Source organism: Ursus americanus, chromosome 7 (genome assembly GCF_024610735.1).
Source record: "Ursus americanus isolate L20-20 chromosome 7, mUrsAme1.1.p, whole genome shotgun sequence".
Classification (NCBI taxonomy): Eukaryota; Metazoa; Chordata; class Mammalia; order Carnivora; family Ursidae; genus Ursus; species Ursus americanus.
Window position 1 is genome coordinate 11,502,422 of NC_142133.1, and position 17,216 is coordinate 11,519,637.

A 17,216-nucleotide genomic window follows, 5' to 3' on the forward strand; every position below is an offset into this window, starting at 1 on the left:
AGTGTAAATGAAGTCATGGAAGCAAGGGATGTGGTTGAAATCGGGCAGGGAGGAAATCCAGAGGGAGGAGGAGCCATGACAGGTCTCAAGAGGAGGAGGAGGGGTGGTTGACAGAGTCAAATAGACGGTAGATTGAAACAGCACGCACAGTCAGTGTTAAAGTGTGAGAGGTCTTGAGTGGCCCCTGTGGGAACAACTTCACATGGGGGTAAGGGGGGAAGCCAATACCCAAGGCTCCTCAGGGAGGGAAGAGAAGGCAAGAAAGGGGAGACATCAGCTTATGAGACTGTCCACATACAGTGCTGCCGTGAAGGGAGGGAGGATGCCAGATCATACTGCCGAACCAAGGAAGCTCGATGGATTTAGGACTGGGGGTGTGCATGCATGCATTTGTGCATGTGTGTAAACAGTGGAGGCAAACTTGGGTTTTTGCTGGGTGAAGGAATCAGGAGAAGATCCAGGGAGATAGGAGAGAATCCAGGATGGAGCAAGAATCAGGTAGTGGGGACAGGCTCTGGAGCCTGGTAAGCAGGTCAGCATTGGATGAGAGAAGGTACTTTGACATCAGGGGGAAAGATGAAGGTTTCTACAAGCCCGGGGGGGTGGGGGAGAAGTAAAGGAGAGAATGTCTGATGGTTTCTGCTTATGAAGTGCAAGGTGATGCCATCAGGTGAACGAAGGCTGGCACCCAAGACAACCTACAAACTCCAAGTGAAGTTGGAGGGTAGTTCCAGGTTCCCATCCCCCACCCTTGGATCAAAATCCACCTTCGCCTCCAAGGTCATAGCTCTGACTCCAGCTGTGATGCCCCCCATTGGCCCCATGGACTTCAGTTTTTGCCTGCTTTCTAGGCCTCAGCTGCTTCTTACTGACTTTGCTTTAATCTCCCTTTCCAGGTTTTAGCAATCCCACTTCCTCAGATGAAAATGTATTCAACCTACTGTAGCCCCTGGAAACCACCACTCACCCACCCACCCACCCACCCACTCACTCTCACCTGGGCACAGGCAAGCCAGGGCCAACACCTCATTCTCACTCCCCAGCAAGGGAAGAAACAGCCGGTTGATTGGTGCCAAATGCAACTGAATCTAACTTTTGCTTTATGGTGAGACTTCATTAGAAGCCCTTGAACCCTTACAAGTAAAAGGGGAACAATTCCTTCAAGTTCATGACAGGATTGAATGTTTTTCTGAGGAGTCAGTAAAATAATGTTGCATTTGGGATTAGAACCAGACAGACAAATAACCAGCAAGTAAGAGGTGTGATGTTGATGGAATAATAATCATAGAATGACATATTAAGCAGGAGGTCCTCCACCTCTGCTTTTCTGCCCAAGTATTTGGAGAAACAGATTAAAGGTGCCAAGATATAAATAAAGTTCAGGGAGTATAAAAAGTTGGGTCTACTTACGCTTTTGGATCCTCCTGAATTGGGCGTGATTTTATATGAGAGCAAGAGAGAGCATACTTGTTTTGGCTGATCTTAATAAGTGCACTCCGAGGGCAAAATTCCTGTAATAATACAACAAGAGTTCATGCAACTTTAATCAGAAATGTCCACAATTTAGATGTAATTTTGTTTTAGCTCAATCCATTTTAATAGATGCTAGCCATTATCCTATTCAGGGTGACACTTAAGAGGACAGCCAAATGAGTCTGGTTTGATAATTATATGCTGAGTAAAAGTCATGGAAAGTCCTCCTGGTCATTTCTCCGTATCCTGGATCACATGCGAGGCCATCCACGTAAGATACATGTGGCTGTCCACGCACACGCGCACGCACACCCGCACATCCCTCCACAGAACCACCGTCCTATCTCCCTTACTTCCGCCTTGCCCATCTCTTTCTTAGACTCAGCAACTATAACTACCACCCCCTGCCAAATGTGCCACCTTCACCCCCGTGAATCTCTACCAGAACTGTCTTTAGTGTCTCACCCCCGACCATGTCGCTCTAGTCTCCAGGGCCTGACTGCCCCGTGGGTAATTTCCAAGGTCCCTCCTGGGCTTTGATGTTCTTTCTCGGGGACCCTAGAACAACTGCTTCATCTCTCCCTACACGCTGGGGCATGCCCAGGGTCATCTCTTCAAATGTCCCTTGATTTGCTTTCTCCTCTCTTGCCTAGTAGATATCCCCAGAGTGGTGCCTCATGTCAGAAAAGCTTCCCACCCATTGTCCTCTAGACCATTTTTTACTGTCATCCAAATAGCTCCAGGAAGGTCCTTTTTTCTCTTAAAGTCTTTCTTCCCCCCTTGGGTTGATGAGAAGTTATCCCTTTCTCCTGTTCTATCAGATTGGAAACTGCTTCTGGGGCCATTAGCTCTGATGGTCTTTGCCCTTTGCCTTTAATTCCAAAATTCCTTTACCATGACCCCTCTCCTGATGGATATGCCTCATGCTATAGTCAAAAACTGGATATTTTTATTCTGTATACTAGGCAATTGGGCACAGAGATTCAGAATATAGGCCATGGAGCCAGACTGGCTGGGTTCAAATGCCCACTGTCCCCCTTACCCTGTGTGTGACTTAACCTCTCTGCTTCAGTTTCTTTATCTGAAAATGGGAATAATGATTGTACCTGTTCACAGTGTTTTGAGCATTCACTATAAAGTACCTGACTAGTACCTGATGGACAGGACCGTAATAAGTGCTTTATAAAGTTAGCCACTAGTATTTTGTTTCTAGCTTTTTGCTTGCTAGTCTATTTTCCAGGCATATTAAATGGTCCATCAAGACAATGTTATTTCCATTAGAAATGTCATTCACGTAAGTAATTTAAAAGGCAATTTTGAGAACCTTCTCTTCATCAGAGGCTGTGCTGGGGCTACAAAGAAGAATAGGCCATAGTCCCTGTCTTTAAGGAAGTCGGTTGGGAGTTGGTGAGGAAGCCCATGTGGGAAGGGGGAAGTACAGCGTGCAGAGGAACCCTGAGGGCCTCAGCAGGACATGACAGTTGGGCAGAGTCTTTCCTGTGACAGGAGTTTCTCTGGAGAGAGGATGGGGGGTGGTCCAGGAAGAAGGAAAGAGTAGGGGCTTGGAGAAAACCACTGTATTTTATTCAGGAAGTAGTGAGACTTCCATGGGGCTGGGGCCACCCTGGGGTCAGGCTGGACTTTTCCTTGAGGTTGATGAGAAGCGTATCTGTGTGTGTGTGTGTGTGTGTGTGTGAGAGAGAGAGAGAGAGAGAGAGAGAGAGAGACAGAGAGAGACAGAGAGAGACAGAGAGAGACAGAGAGAGTGAGGAGAGAGAGAGAGAGACGGGGGACATCATGCAGACAAGTGACATCAGCAGATCTGTAAACTGATAAAGAGACTTTCTAAAGCATTTAGGGAAAGTCATAGGGAGGCCAGGGAGGGGAACAGAGCAGGCTGAGAAGCAGCAGGGAAGGAAGAGAGAGAGAAAGGTGCTGTAACAACTGGGGACGACAGTAAAGAACCGGACTGAGCCTCCCCAGTTGTCAAATGCGGAAGGAGAGCCAAAAAGGCCATTCGATGAGGGAGTTAGGGGACCGTGGCGACCTCAGCGTGGGCAGATCTTGTGTTGCAGAGCGGGCAGAATCCGAACCGTAAGGAGTGGCAACAGATACAGGTAGGCAAGCCACTCCTTCAGGGGATTTGGCAATGCCAGGAAAGAGCGAGGCATTGTCCAGAAGAATGGCAGGGGGGGAAAGAAGCCCCATTTCTACCTAGTGAGAAAGCCCTTTCCTCAATGAAAGTCTACTTACTCTCCGGTTGTTACACTTCAAAACTGTGTAGAATTTATCATCGGCCACATCCTGATTCGGAAGTGCTATGACAATGGCAGGGACGTAGAAGTCAAATCCATTGGGTATCGCAATTTTGGCAAAGACATAATCTCCAACCTGTAGATGAGAACGTACATCATAGCAAATATCTTGCTTATAGATCTTATAAGCAATGTCAATAGAAGCCTGTTCAAAAATACCCAAGGTGATTAGCAAGTATTGATGCTATAATTCAAATGCATATTTTTTCTCAGCTAAGAAAGAGTCAATAGTTTCAAAATTCCCCAGGCTCACTGGGCCACAGCTGGAATTCTGCAGTTTAAGGGAGCCTCAGTTTTCGCAGGACTTCTTCCCCTGACAAGGATCCCGGGGTGAGGGGGCAGCTAGCAAGCTGGCAAGAGGTCTGGAAACCATATCCTACAAAGACTGGCTGAAGGAACCTGTTTCACATAAAGACCAGGGAGAGACAGGAACAGTGTCCTCATATATCTGATGGGCTGTCACCCAGACAATGGAAAGCAGCAGGTTTGTTTAATGTTGTTCCAAAGCACATACCTGGAATCCACCGGCAAAAGTTACAAGCAGCTTCTAGCAGAAAGAAAATCTTGTGAAGGGGCATACGGAGGTTGCTGGGCACATGTCAGATGGACAGGACCAAGTGTAAGGGGAAAAGCAGACCGGTGGGTGCTCTGGGTCTGGCCAGGGAGGTGCTGACAGACAACCGCCGTGGCATGCTATGGGTGCTCATGGGGTGCTTTTCCTCCTGGCTCCCGCTGTCCAAGAAACAGCAGTGCTGGAGCTCTGGGAGGCTTTCTGTCTCCCCTCTGGCCTGGGGGCTGGGAAGGATGGGCCAGATGCTGCCCAGCTTTTATGGATTTATATGCAGATGAGAACACATCAACTTAGCTCACCTGTGGAATGCTTGTACGGGGGGGGGGGGTGGGGGGGGTGGGTAACTGCATTATGGCATCAAGGTCTGGCAATAACCAACTACAAGGTCAAGGAAAGCTCTACCTCTGCCCTTGTTATTTAAATTGGTTTTAACATAATCTTTGGCAGTTAAAGTTTCAAGGGCGTTAGCAGTTGCAGCAGCTCTCTTCCCTGTGCATCTACTGTCTGTAAAGCGACAAGGGCCACAGGGGCCAATGCAAGCAAGTCTACGCAGTCATGAGGCTCCTTACCAGGGTGTTAGCAGATCAAGGTGGAGCAAAAAAGTTGCCAGGCAAGGGGCCATATGAACAGGGGTCACTGCTTTTCCTGCCCAAACTCAGGCTCCTTGGAGGAGCCCAACCAGATGTTCAGCAAAGGCCCAACAGTGGCCTGGCCATCCTGTTCTCCACAACTGTGGGGATGGTGGAAAGGGTCCCCAGAAAAGATCGCTGAAGCAGGTACCTGGAGCAGTGGGCAGGGCATGGCACCCCCGACAGGCGTGATGAACGAGGTGGGCACAACCTTGGTGTCTCCGTACCTGAAACCCACCAGTGCATGGGTGGGGCTCACACACTTCTTCACAACCCCTGAAAGGAATTAAATTTAAAATATAATATGAAGACAAGTAAGCCTATTCTCCTAGGCTTGCACCGTCTGTTTAAATCAGTATGCCCCTTTGAATTCTCCAGGAGGTAACACTGGATGCTGTACAATGCGTACTGGGGTTGACCGGCTCAAAGTGGCGAAGAGCACAGCTCTGCTCTGGAGCACCCGCTCGGCTGAGAAGCCCAGAGAACACGCAGAAGCTCGTTTGTCCGGCATCACCAGCAGCAATCCTGACTAGAACATCATTCCTAGAAACAAATATCCTCTTCCTGGGTACTTCCTACTATCTGATTTCCTTATTTACTTACTTTAGCCATATTTCCTTCTATACTCCTCGCATACAGAAAATCAGAGTTGTTAAATTGTGAAAGTAAAAGGAAATAGGAATGCTCATCGTCAACTTTTCATCTAATATTAGATAAATGAAAAACTAACTAGGCTGAACACATCCCACAGCTTCCCTTAAAATGCACTACCAAAAAAAGGAACAAAGGAATGATTACAAAAGGAAAAAAAACAACCCGTTTTAAGGTTCACATGTTTTATCACTTATCCTAGTTGAGATTTATTTTCCTATCATAGAGGGATTATAAATAGTAAGGGAAGTTATGACAGGGACACTTCCCCAGGCAGTAAAGCTGCAGTCAGACTCCAACTCCGAGAGAGAAATGGGCGTGTCGCCCCGGGGCTCCCAGGACACCAGGGCCTGGCACTGCTGCCCCAGCTCACACGCTTACCTTGGCAAAGTCCCATGGCCTCTGATGTGGCAAAGAAATGGCTGGTGTTTTCATCTTGAGTTCATGTCTCTTGTTTTAAATGGGTTTTTTGTTTTTTTGGTTTTTTTTTTTAACGCACACATACACACAACAAGCGAAAACCATTCCACTGGTGTGTGTTTTCTCATTGGATTAAAATGTTCAATTTGGTTTTTGAAATATTCTTTATATATGATTCACATATTTGCTGCCATAAACTGACTTTATCCTTTTAATTAGAAAGACAAACACTGCTTTTTAGAAAGAATTCCTATTAGGGAGGCAGTGAGGAACCACTGCTAATTGAGGACAATGCTCACAATCCCCTACCCCCTCCCGGGTTCACGGCAAAGGTCCTGGGCTGCCACGATGGCCACACAGGCCAGAGTGATCCTCCTCAAATTCTCAGCCTCTGGGACTTAGCAGAGTCTACTCATACCCCTGCGAGGCAGGGTTTCAGGTGTTTGCCTAAGTGGAGTAGCTGTGACAGAGACTGGATCGCCACGAAGTCTAAACCATATGCTATGCGTCTTTTACAGGAAAACCCTGCCAAGCCCTGCTCCACATGATTAGATCTCGACTTTTTGGTACGTTACAACCTCTTTTTAGTTCCTTCCATTGTTTTCTTCTCTGTACAAGCTCTGTGGAAGTGGGCCTTCGCTCTCCTGCAGAAATTAGTGCCGTGTCTCCCCGCCCAATGTCAGAACCAGCCTCGCCCTGTGGACAGCCTGGCTGGCTGGGGTCTGGAAGCTGGAGGACTGCGAGTGGGCCTGTCGAGTCATGGCTCAGCCTCTGCCTTTGCTCCTTCTCCACCTAAGTCCTGATTCAAGATCAGCATCGAATTTTGTTTTCCCTTATGCTGCAGTTTCTCTTTGTCCTCAACCCCAGAGGGGCGAGACTGTGTCTCCTGGCTCTGAAATGTCTCCGGGAACCAATTCGGGGGCCTGGGCTTCCTCCCAGTGGAGGCTTGGCGATCCCAGTCACCTTCCTTGGGTACAAGTTGGGCCCCCCGCCTCAGCCAGAGGGCTCTCCTGTACTCAGGCTGGAGAAAAGGGAATGTGCCCCTGTTGAGCCCCTCAGCAAAAATGTGGCCCATTCTCGGTGGTCGCAGACTGCAGAAATTCTCCAAGTAGGTAGGTCAGTTCATTTCATGAAAGACGTAGGAATGGTTCTCAATCTTTACTCCAAACAGGAATTTCTCAGGCTGGAGACTGGAGCTTTCGCCTCTGGTTATAAGCTTCTGAAATGCTCAGCCCAGCTGAAATTCCATCTCCCGCAGAAGGCTTTAGCTCTGCTTCACCAAAAGCAGCCCCTCCACCTGCCCCGCTCCACTGAAGGTGCTCTTGCACATCTATTCATCATATTCTCTCCTTCCTTCAGCCTCAGAGGTTTCCTTTCTAGCCTCCCTGGGCTAATTTTTGCCTCTTTGAACTGCTGTTAAGGTTTTTAAATGGCTGTTAAAGTTGTTTTTTTTTTTTTTTAAAGATTTTATTTATTTATTTGACAGGATAGAGACAGCCAGCGAGAGAGGGAACACAAGCAGGGGGAGTGGGAGAGGAAGAAGCAGACTCATAGCGGAGGAGCCTGATGTGGGGCTCGATCCCATAACGCCGGGATCACGCCCTGAGCCGAAGGCAGACGCTTAACCGCTGTGCCACCCAGGCGCCCCGGCTGTTTAAGTTTTTGAATTGCAAGCACCTCCCTCGACCCCCAGCAGAGGACAGGAGTTGTTTCTCTCTCTCAAGAAAAGCTCTCACATGGGATGAGAGAAAAACTCTTTACATGCAATTCACACTCTCCAATTTAGAAAACACTGTACACGACCATATTTAATCTACACAACAATCTTATGGGGGTTCTAATTGTTTTAATGTCATTCGGGAAGATAAAGAAACTGAGGCTCAGAGAACTTCAGTGATTCTAGTCACATAGCTAGTAGAGGAAAAAGGCAGACTTCAAATAAATAAAAACTTGGGATTTTCTGACACCTGAGCAGGTATTCAGTTCCTCCTCCCCCGCCTCGGCCACCTGCCTTCTTCTTCCACTGTAACTTGTTTCTGTGGCATAGTGCAGAAATTTTGCAACTCAAGACTTTTCATCACCATGGATTTCCTGAAGTATATGCTTCCTTTCACTGAAGAACAGGAAGGAGGACCCGATTCCCGCAAAATGACTTAAAATGACTTAAATGACTTAAAATAACGTTTTGAAATGTGTCTTCCTCCCTGCCTTTCTGCATCCTAATGAGCCAGACTATGGGTTTGTCACTTCCATTCAGAACAACGCAGTCATTCCTTATCCAGATGTTCCACACTGACCCCGGAAGAAAGTCAGCCGTACAGAAATCCCTGCCTGACTGCCAACGATGGCAGCAACAACCAGGCTAGCTCTGCTCCAGTGTGGACCTGGCCTGAAGCGAGAGACACTCTGATCCAATTAATCCAAAGCCACCTACCACTAAGGTACATTTCAAAGCCAGATATTTTTCATTAGAAACGTTTAGCAGGCTCCAAACAAAAGTTATCAAAAAAAGGTGTCACTGATGACTATTATGCTGTGCTCCACAAGTCTCCACGTGGCCTTCCTTTTTTTTTTTTTAATGTTTTTTTTTATTATATTATGTTAGTCACCGTACAGTACATCCCTGGTTTCTGATGCCTTCCTTTTTTACAAGGGAGAAAACAGTAATGCATAGCGACCAGGTGATCTCAAGTGGTGTCACTAACAAGGCCGATGGACATCATGTGCCTCTGGATGGGATGCCCTGAGAGGGACATGACACCATGCCATCACTCAGGCAGCAAACTGTCCAGGAATGCACACTCGGGGCCTGAGCTAACTGAGGAACATTCTGTAAAGTAATTGATCTTACTCTTAAATAACATCAGTATCATGAGAAATGATAAGAAAAGCTAGAATATAACTCTAGATAAGGAGACATGTTAACTCAATGTTAACATGATTCTGGACTCAGCCTTTTCTAGAGACAAAAAACATAAAGTCACTATTGAGACAATTAACAAAATTGAGATATACAGATAAACAGAAGTATAATAATGTTAAATTTCCCAGATCTTATAACTTTATTATGAATATGTTAAGAGAACACCCTTGTTCTTGAGAAATAGAGACTGATGCATTAAGGAGTAAAGGGGCATGATGATGTTACTACTCTCAAATAGTTCAGAAAAAATAATGTGTATGTGTGAGGTGAGTAGAGAGAAAGGGAATAAAATAAAATGATAAATGTGGTAAAACGAACACGACAAAAGTTAATCATTGGCAAATCTGGGTAAAGAGTATACAAAAGTTTTATTATTCTTGCAACTTTCCTGTAAGTTTGAAGTTATTTTTTTTATAAAAAATAACTCTATGAGTTGGGTTGAAATTCCCAATTAAAGATTCACTGACATTAGGGAGGAAGAGGGAACAAAAATGAAGTACATCCAGGAACACAGGCCTGATCACTTAATTTGTCTGAGTCAGTATTTACTAACTAGCCACTAATCTGAATTACTGATTATAGGACTAAATTCAAATGTGTATTTCCTCCACACAGACTTGAGTTTAATCACAGCCACAAATTAAAAATTCTCAAATAGCCAGATCCCAACTATTGGTGGTGAGCACCCTCTGCCTCCAATTGCATATTTAAAGAAAAAACAAAAACAAAACAGGGCAGTAATGATTGCTGACATGATCTCAGGAATTGCATGTGGCCATGGTGCACCTGCTTCCTTGACTTCCTCGGACTGGCAGCAGGTCTTTGGCATTTCTTAGCACACGAGAATGGTGTGGAAGAAAAGTTTGAGCCAGTCTACTTTTTTTCCAGAACCCTGGCCAGCGAACTAATCCCAAGCCCTAATGCAGCCATTTGGAAGCCTGTCCTTTCCTGCATCCATTCAACGGCCAAATTAGCTTCAGACCCCTCTCTGGGGCTCCAATTCAGAAAATCAAGTAGGGATGCCCCCCCCCCAATTGCTGCCCAGAAAACCTGGGTCCCAGAGAAAGGAAAGGTTTTTTGGCCCTGCTCTTGCAAAGAAGAGTTTTGTGCCTTGGCCTATGAGCTCACCTCGAATGCTCCAATCCATATTTAATTACTCTCATCCAATCAGCTTCAAAGCACATCTAGTGAATTTCAAAGAAAATGTCCTAGCTGTCAGTTCTCCACATATGCCTGCTGGAAACCAAAACTCCTGAAGTATTTTTTTCCTACTTAAAATAAGATTCAATGAAATTCAATTAATAAAGAATGATTCTTTTAACTGGTGATTGACAGATAATGCCTACGCAAGATGGGCTATGTTTCTACGGTATCATCTTTCTTCACCAGGGCTCTTCCTCAGGGCTCTCTCCCTAAGCTCTCTTTTCCCTACAGGCCCTTCCCATATCAATGACACTTATGTGTTGATGTCTCAAAAATCTCTATCTCCAGACAGATTTCCTCCTGAGACTCTAGAAAATTGCTTTTCTGACAACTTTAGCAATTGGAAGCAATTAGAGATAGGGGTCTAGAGTCTCAAGAGGAAAGCTGTCTGGAGACACAGATTTTTGAGACATCAACACAGAAGTAGTGTACCTACAATTGATCATGCCCCAGACACATCATTATCTTCCTGTACATACCAACATCTCCTGCATGTACAACTATCTACCATATGGCCCAAGCCAGGGACCTGAAGGACATTCCAACCCACTCTGTAGCCACTCTTCACACAACAAGGGGAAAGAGCTTCTGTGAACTTCAAGGGTGATTATGTTTTTCCCTGCTTTCCATGTGGTTTCCTGATAAAGTCCGAACTTCTTTTTATTATTATTATTATTTTTTTTAATGATTTTTTATTATATTATGTTAGTCACCATACAGTACATCCCCGGTTTCCGATGTAAGGCTCGATGATTCATTAGTTGTATATAACACGCAGTGCACCATGCAATACGTGCCCTCCTTACTACCCATCACCGGTCTATCCCATTCCCCCACCCCCCTCCCCTCTGAAGTCCTCAGTTTGTTTCTCATAGTCCATAGTCTCTCAGGTTTCATTCCCCCTTCTGATTACCCCACTTTCTTTATCCCTTTCTTCCCCTACTGATCATCCTAGTTCTTATGTTCCATAGATGAGAGAAATCATATGATAGTTGTCTTTCTCTGCTTGACTTATTTCACTTAGCATTATCTCCTCCAGTGCCGTCCATGTTGCAGCAAATGTTGAGAACTCGTTCTTTCTGATAGCTGAGTAATATTCCATTGTATATATGGACCACAACTTCTTAATCCAGTCATCTGTTGAAGGGCATCTCGGCTCCTTCCACGATTTAGCTATTGTGGACATTGCTGCTATGAACATTGGGGTGCATATGGCCCTTCTCTTCACTACGTCTGTATCTTTGGGGTAAATACCCAGTAGTGCAATGGCTGGGTCATAGGGTAGCTCAATTTTTAACTTTTTAAGGGACCTCCACACTGTTTTCCAGAGTGGCCGTACCAACTTGCATTCCCACCAACAATGTAGGAGGGATCCCCTTTCTCCACATCCTCTGCAACAATTGTTGTTTCTTGCCTTGTCTATTTTTGCCATTCTAACTGGCGTAAGGTGGTATCTCAGTGTGGTTTTGATTTGAATTTCCCTGATGGCTAATGATTTTGAACATTTTTTCATGTGTCTGTTAGCCATTTGTATGTCTTCATTGGAAAAGTGTCTGTTCATATCTTCGGCCCATTTTTTGATTTGCTTATTTGTTTCTCGTGTATTGAGTTTGAGAAGTTCTTTGTAGGTCTTGGATACCAGTCCTTTATCTGTAGTGTCATTTGCAAATATCTTCTCCCATTCCGTGGGCTGCCTCTTAGTTTTTCTGACTGTTTCCTTGGCTGTGCAGAAACTTTTAATCTTGATGAAGTCCCATAAATTCATTTTATCTTTTGTTTCTCTTGCCTTTGGGAATGTATCATGAAAAAGGTTGCTTTGGCCGATGTCGTAGAGGTTGTTGCCTATGTTCTCCTCTAGAATTTTGATGGATTCCCGCCTCACATCGAGGTCTTTCATCCATTTGGAGTTTATTTTTGTGTATGGTGTGAGATAGTGGTCAAGTTTCATTCTCTTGCATGTAGCTGTCCAATTTTCCCAGCACCATTTATTGAAGAGACTGTCTTTTTCCCACCGGATGTTTTTTCCTGCTTTATCAAATATTAGTTGCCCAAAGAGCCGAGGGTCCATTTCTGGGCTCTCTATTCTGTTCCATTGGTCTATGTGTCTGTTTTTGTGCCAGTACCATGCTGTCTTTGTGATCACAGCTTTGTAGTACAGCTCGAAATCCGGCATTGTGATGCCCCCAGCTTTGTTTTTCCTTTTCAACAGTTCCTTGGATATTCGGGGCCTTTTCTGGTTCCATACAAATTTAAGGACTATTTGTTCCAGTTCTTTGAAAAATGTCCTCGGTATTTTGATCGGGATAGCATTGAAAGTGTAGATTGCTCTGGGTAGCAGGGACATTTTAACTATGTTAATTCTTCCGATCCATGAGCATGGAATATCTTTCCATCTTTTTATGTCTTCCTCAATGTCTTTCAAGAGTGATTTATAGTTTCTAGAATATAGGTCTGGTTAAGTTAATTCCAAGGTAACGTATGGTTTTTGGTGCTATTGTAAATGGGATGGATTCCCTAATTTCTCTTTCTTCGGTCTCGTTATTCGTGTATAGAAATGCAACTGATTTCTGAGCATTTATTTTGTATCCTGCCACGTTACTGAATTGCTCTATAACCTCTAATAGTTTGGGAGTGGCTTCTTTTGGGTTTTCCATATAGAGTATCATGTCATCTGCAAAGAGAGACATTTTGACTTCTTCTTTGCCGATTTGAATACCTTTGATCCCTTTTTGTCGTCTGATTGCTGTTGCAAGGACTTCTAGTGCTATGTTGAATAATAGTGGCGAGAGTGGGCATCCTTGTCGAGTTCCTGATCTTAAGGGAAAGGCTTCCAGCTTTTCCCCATTGAGAATAATATTTGCAGTAGGCTTTTCATAGATGGCTTTTATGAGATTGAGAAATGTACCTTCTATTCCTACACTCTGAAGGGTTTTAATCAGGAAAGGATGCTGTATTTTGTCAAATGCTTTTTCGGCATCGATTGAGAGGATCATATGGTTCCTGAGTCTTTTCTTGTTGATATGATGTATCACGCTGATTGATTTGCGAATATTGAACCACGCTTGCATCCCAGGTATGAATCCCACTTGATCGTGATGGATAATCCTTTTAATGTACTGTTGGATTCTATTAGCAAGTATCTTGTTGAGGATTTTGGCGTCCATATTCATTAGGGAAATCGGTCTGTAATTCTCCTTTTTGAGGGGGTCTTTGCCTGGTTTGGGGATCAAGGTAATATTGGCCTCATAGAATGAGTTTGGTAGCTTTCCTTCTGTTTCTATTTTTTGAAATAGCTTTAGGAGAATAGGTATTATTTCTTCTTTGAATGTTTGGTAGAATTCCCCAGGAAAACCATCCGGGCCTGGAGTTTTGTTATTTGGAAGGTTGTTTATCACTGACTCAGTTTCTTCATAATTAATTGGCCTGTTTAAGGAATCAATTTCTTCTGGTTTCAATCTTGGTAGTTTATAGGTTTCCAGGAAGGATTCCATCTCTTCCAGATTGCTTAGTTTATTGGCATATAGCTGTTGATAAAAATTTCTAATAATCCTTCCAATTTCAATGGTGCTCGTCGTGACCTCTCCTTTTTCATTCATAATTTTAATAATCTGGGTCCTTTCTCTTTTCTTTTGGATAAGTCTTGCCAGTGGTCTGTCAATTTTATTGATTCTCTCAAAGAACCAGCTTCTAGTCCTGTTGATCTGCTCTACTGTACTTCTGGTTTCTGCTTGATTGATTTCAGCTCTAATTTTGGTCAACCGCTTCCTTGTGCGTGGATTAGGCCTGTCCCTCTGTTGCTGTTCCAGCTTCTTGAGGTGAGAATATAAAAACTGCATTTTAGATTTTTCTATTCTTTTGAGTGAGGCTTGGATGGCTATGTATTTCCCCCTTAGGACTGCCTTTGCAGTGTCCCATAGGTTTTGGACTGTTGTATTTTCATTCTCATTGGTCTCCATAAATTGTTTAATTTGATTTTTGATTTCCTGGTTTATCGAGTCATTCCTGAGCAGGATGGTTCTTAGTCTCCTAGTGTTTGAAAGTCCGAACTTCTTATCATGACCTTTTATGAATGGCCCTACACCTCCCTCTCTGAAGACCTTTATTATTTTCTACCATTTCTTTGCATTCTAGGTTCCAGCCATAATCTGTTCTATTTCTCCAGGTAGAAAATGTTTGTCTCTACCTCTAGATACATATTATTTTTACCGTCCACAAAGCTCTCACTTGAACTGCACCTGGCTAGTTCCTTCAGTATCTCATGTCCCAAAAACCCTTGGGAAAATCTCTCAGGCCTAGCCACACTGGCCTCTTCCACCAACAGCCCATATGTACTCCAGCCTCAGGACTCTGTACTGCTGCTCCCTCTGCTAAGAACTCTTCTCCCAGGGGCTCCTCGGTGGCTCAGTAGGTTAAGCATCCAACTCTTGATTTCGGCTCAGGTCATGATCTTGGGGTCCTGGGATCAAGCCCCACGTCGGCCTCTGTCATCAGTGGGGAGTCTGCTTGAGGAGTCTCTCTCTCCCTCTCACTCTGCCCTTCCCATCTCCCTGCTTGTACTCACATTCTCTCGCTCTCAAAATAAATGAATCTTAGAAAAACATAAAAGAACTTCTTCCCCCAGATAATTTCACAGCTTGCTCCTCCTCAGGTCTTATTCGCACATCGCCTTCCCAAGAAGTTCTTCATCAGCCACCATATTTAAAATTTCAGGGTTTACCTTGACACTCTCAATTCCCTTTGTAGCTTGATTTTTCTCTACAACACTGTATCTGACACACTACATATTGTATGTATTTGCTTGCTTGTCTGTCTCCCTCACTAGAATGTAAGTTCCACAAAGACAATAATTTTCATCTGCTGGTCTACACTAAACCAGCACTTAAGGAATATTACATTCATAGAACATAGATGTATAGTAAAAATTTTTTACTAAACAAATGAAAGATTAAAATAAATACATTTTCTGGCTATTTAGCCTCACAAACGTAGGTAGAAACCCCATCATTTCATTTTAGAAGTGGAATTCCTTAGTACAGCTCATGAAATGCCAGTGTTCTGAGGAAAGCACAGTTTGAGAACCTTGGGTCCCTGATATCATATTATTTAACAAAGGAGTCTTACAAAATATCTACCTGGAAAGTAAAAGCCATTTTCATCACATCTTGCAATAACTTTCTGGCCTTTGAGGGGATCCAATTTTTTTGATTTGGTTTTCTTTGTTGGATTTCCTTGAAATTTCTGTTGCTAAAAAATATAAAACATTAATAATTGATTTAAAAAATCAACACAGTGAAAATCACAGATACAGGGTAGCTTGGGATTCTCTACTGAGAAACGCACTATCGAAAATTACAGATCATCCATATACTTTGATAATCACTCTGCAATACTTTCTATGTTATTAAGAATAGGCTTTTAAAACTGATATATGAACTAATATATGGGAACCAATGACCATAGAAAGTGAGACAAAATTTGCAGCCTAGACTTAATCAAATTTTGTTAAAACAGGAAAAAAGTGAACCTCTTCCAGAGAATGTAATAGGATACAGGGTCTTAAAACATAATATTCAATATATCCAGTATACAATCCAAACTACAACATACTTTTAAAAAGCAAGCAAATTTGATCAATTCCTTAAAAGGCAATCGATAGATCACAGTGGTGAGATGACCCAGGTGTCAGAATAATCAGTAAAGACTTTAAATCAGCAATTATAACTACAGTCCATGTGGTTGAATACTCTTGAAATGAATGGTAAGGTAGTTTTTTTCAGCAGAGAAATACAAACTATAAAAAAAAATGAAAATCTTAGAAGTGAAAAACACAATATCTGAAAGGGCTCAATAACAGAACTGATACGACAGAAGAAAGAAACTTGAAAACGAATCAACAGAAATGATCCAATCTGAAGCACACAGAGGAAAATGATTTTTAAAAATGAGCAAGGTCCTTCCTGTTCAAATAATCTGTCCAAAGCCCAGCTCAGTTATAATCTCTCTGTGAAAACTTTACCCCCAGGTAATTTCAGAAAAAGCAAAGGAAAGGACCGCTCTATAATTTCCAAATGGTACCCTATGAGTCAAGGCTTGAAGTGAATGTCACGTTGTGTCCACTACATGAAGAAACTGGTAACATCATTTTGATTGGTAGAGTCTAACTCTAAATTCTTATTTTCTATGCTTGTTGAACTGATCATTAATAGAAAGACCCAATCCCCGCCACCCTCCACTCTCTCTAAAATCCCAAAGCCTCCATTGCATCATCCAGAACAGTCATTATTTTTAATTCCCAATAAATGTGAGGACAAATGCTGGAAGAGGAACCCCAGGAAACCAGAAATTACTGGGAAGATCACTTACATTAGAGAAGGAAAGGCCATGTATTACTCCAATACCAAACCAGACAAAGATACAAGAAAAGGAAAGTACAGACCTATATTCCTCATGAATATAGATGCAAAAATATGTTTGCAAATAAATCCAGCAATATACAAGAAGGATTGTACACATCAACTAAGTATCCCAGGAATGCAAAGCTGATTTAACATCCACAAATCAATATGATACACCATATTACCAGAACAAAGGACAATTTACCGTATTATTTTAATGCATGGAGAAAGAGCACTTGACAGAATCCAACACCCTTTCATGATAAGACTCTCAACAAACTAGGAATAGAAGGGAACTTCCTCAACTTGGTGAAAAGGATCTATGAAAAGCCTACATCAAACATGATCCTTAATGGTGAAAGACCGAATGACTTCTCCTTAAGAGCAGAAATAAGGAAAGGTACTCTGCTACTCCTATACATTGTACTTGAGGTTCCAGCCAGTGCAATCAGGCAAGAAAAAAATAGAGTCATCCAGATTGGAAAAGAATAAATAAAACTATCTTTATTTATGAATGATATGATCTTCTATGTGGAAAACTCTAAAGAATCCATCCAACAACTACTAGAATTAATTAACAAGTTCAGCAGGATGTCATGATACAAGACAAATAGAGCAAGAAAAAAAAAATCAATT

At 43.1% G+C, this 17,216-nt stretch overlaps 1 protein-coding gene across 6 annotated transcripts in view; it reads right to left on the reverse strand.

Annotated features, from left to right (window-relative positions):
- VWA3B (von Willebrand factor A domain containing 3B) overlaps positions 1-17,216 on the reverse strand; it is a 218,793-nt gene that overhangs the window by 10,066 nt on the left and 191,511 nt on the right. For all 6 annotated transcript variants that reach the window (XR_015725134.1, XM_045771786.2, XM_045771785.2 and 3 more), the window contains 4 exons: positions 15,318-15,429; positions 5,140-5,264; positions 3,727-3,864; positions 1,411-1,511 (listed from right to left, as the gene is read on the reverse strand). Coding sequence is in view for 5 of the 6 variants with exons in the window: in XM_045771786.2 (XP_045627742.2) it covers positions 1,411-1,511; positions 3,727-3,864; positions 5,140-5,264; positions 15,318-15,429 (476 nt within the window). In the remaining variant the exon portion in view is untranslated. The remainder of the gene's footprint in view (positions 1-1,410; positions 1,512-3,726; positions 3,865-5,139; positions 5,265-15,317; positions 15,430-17,216) is intronic.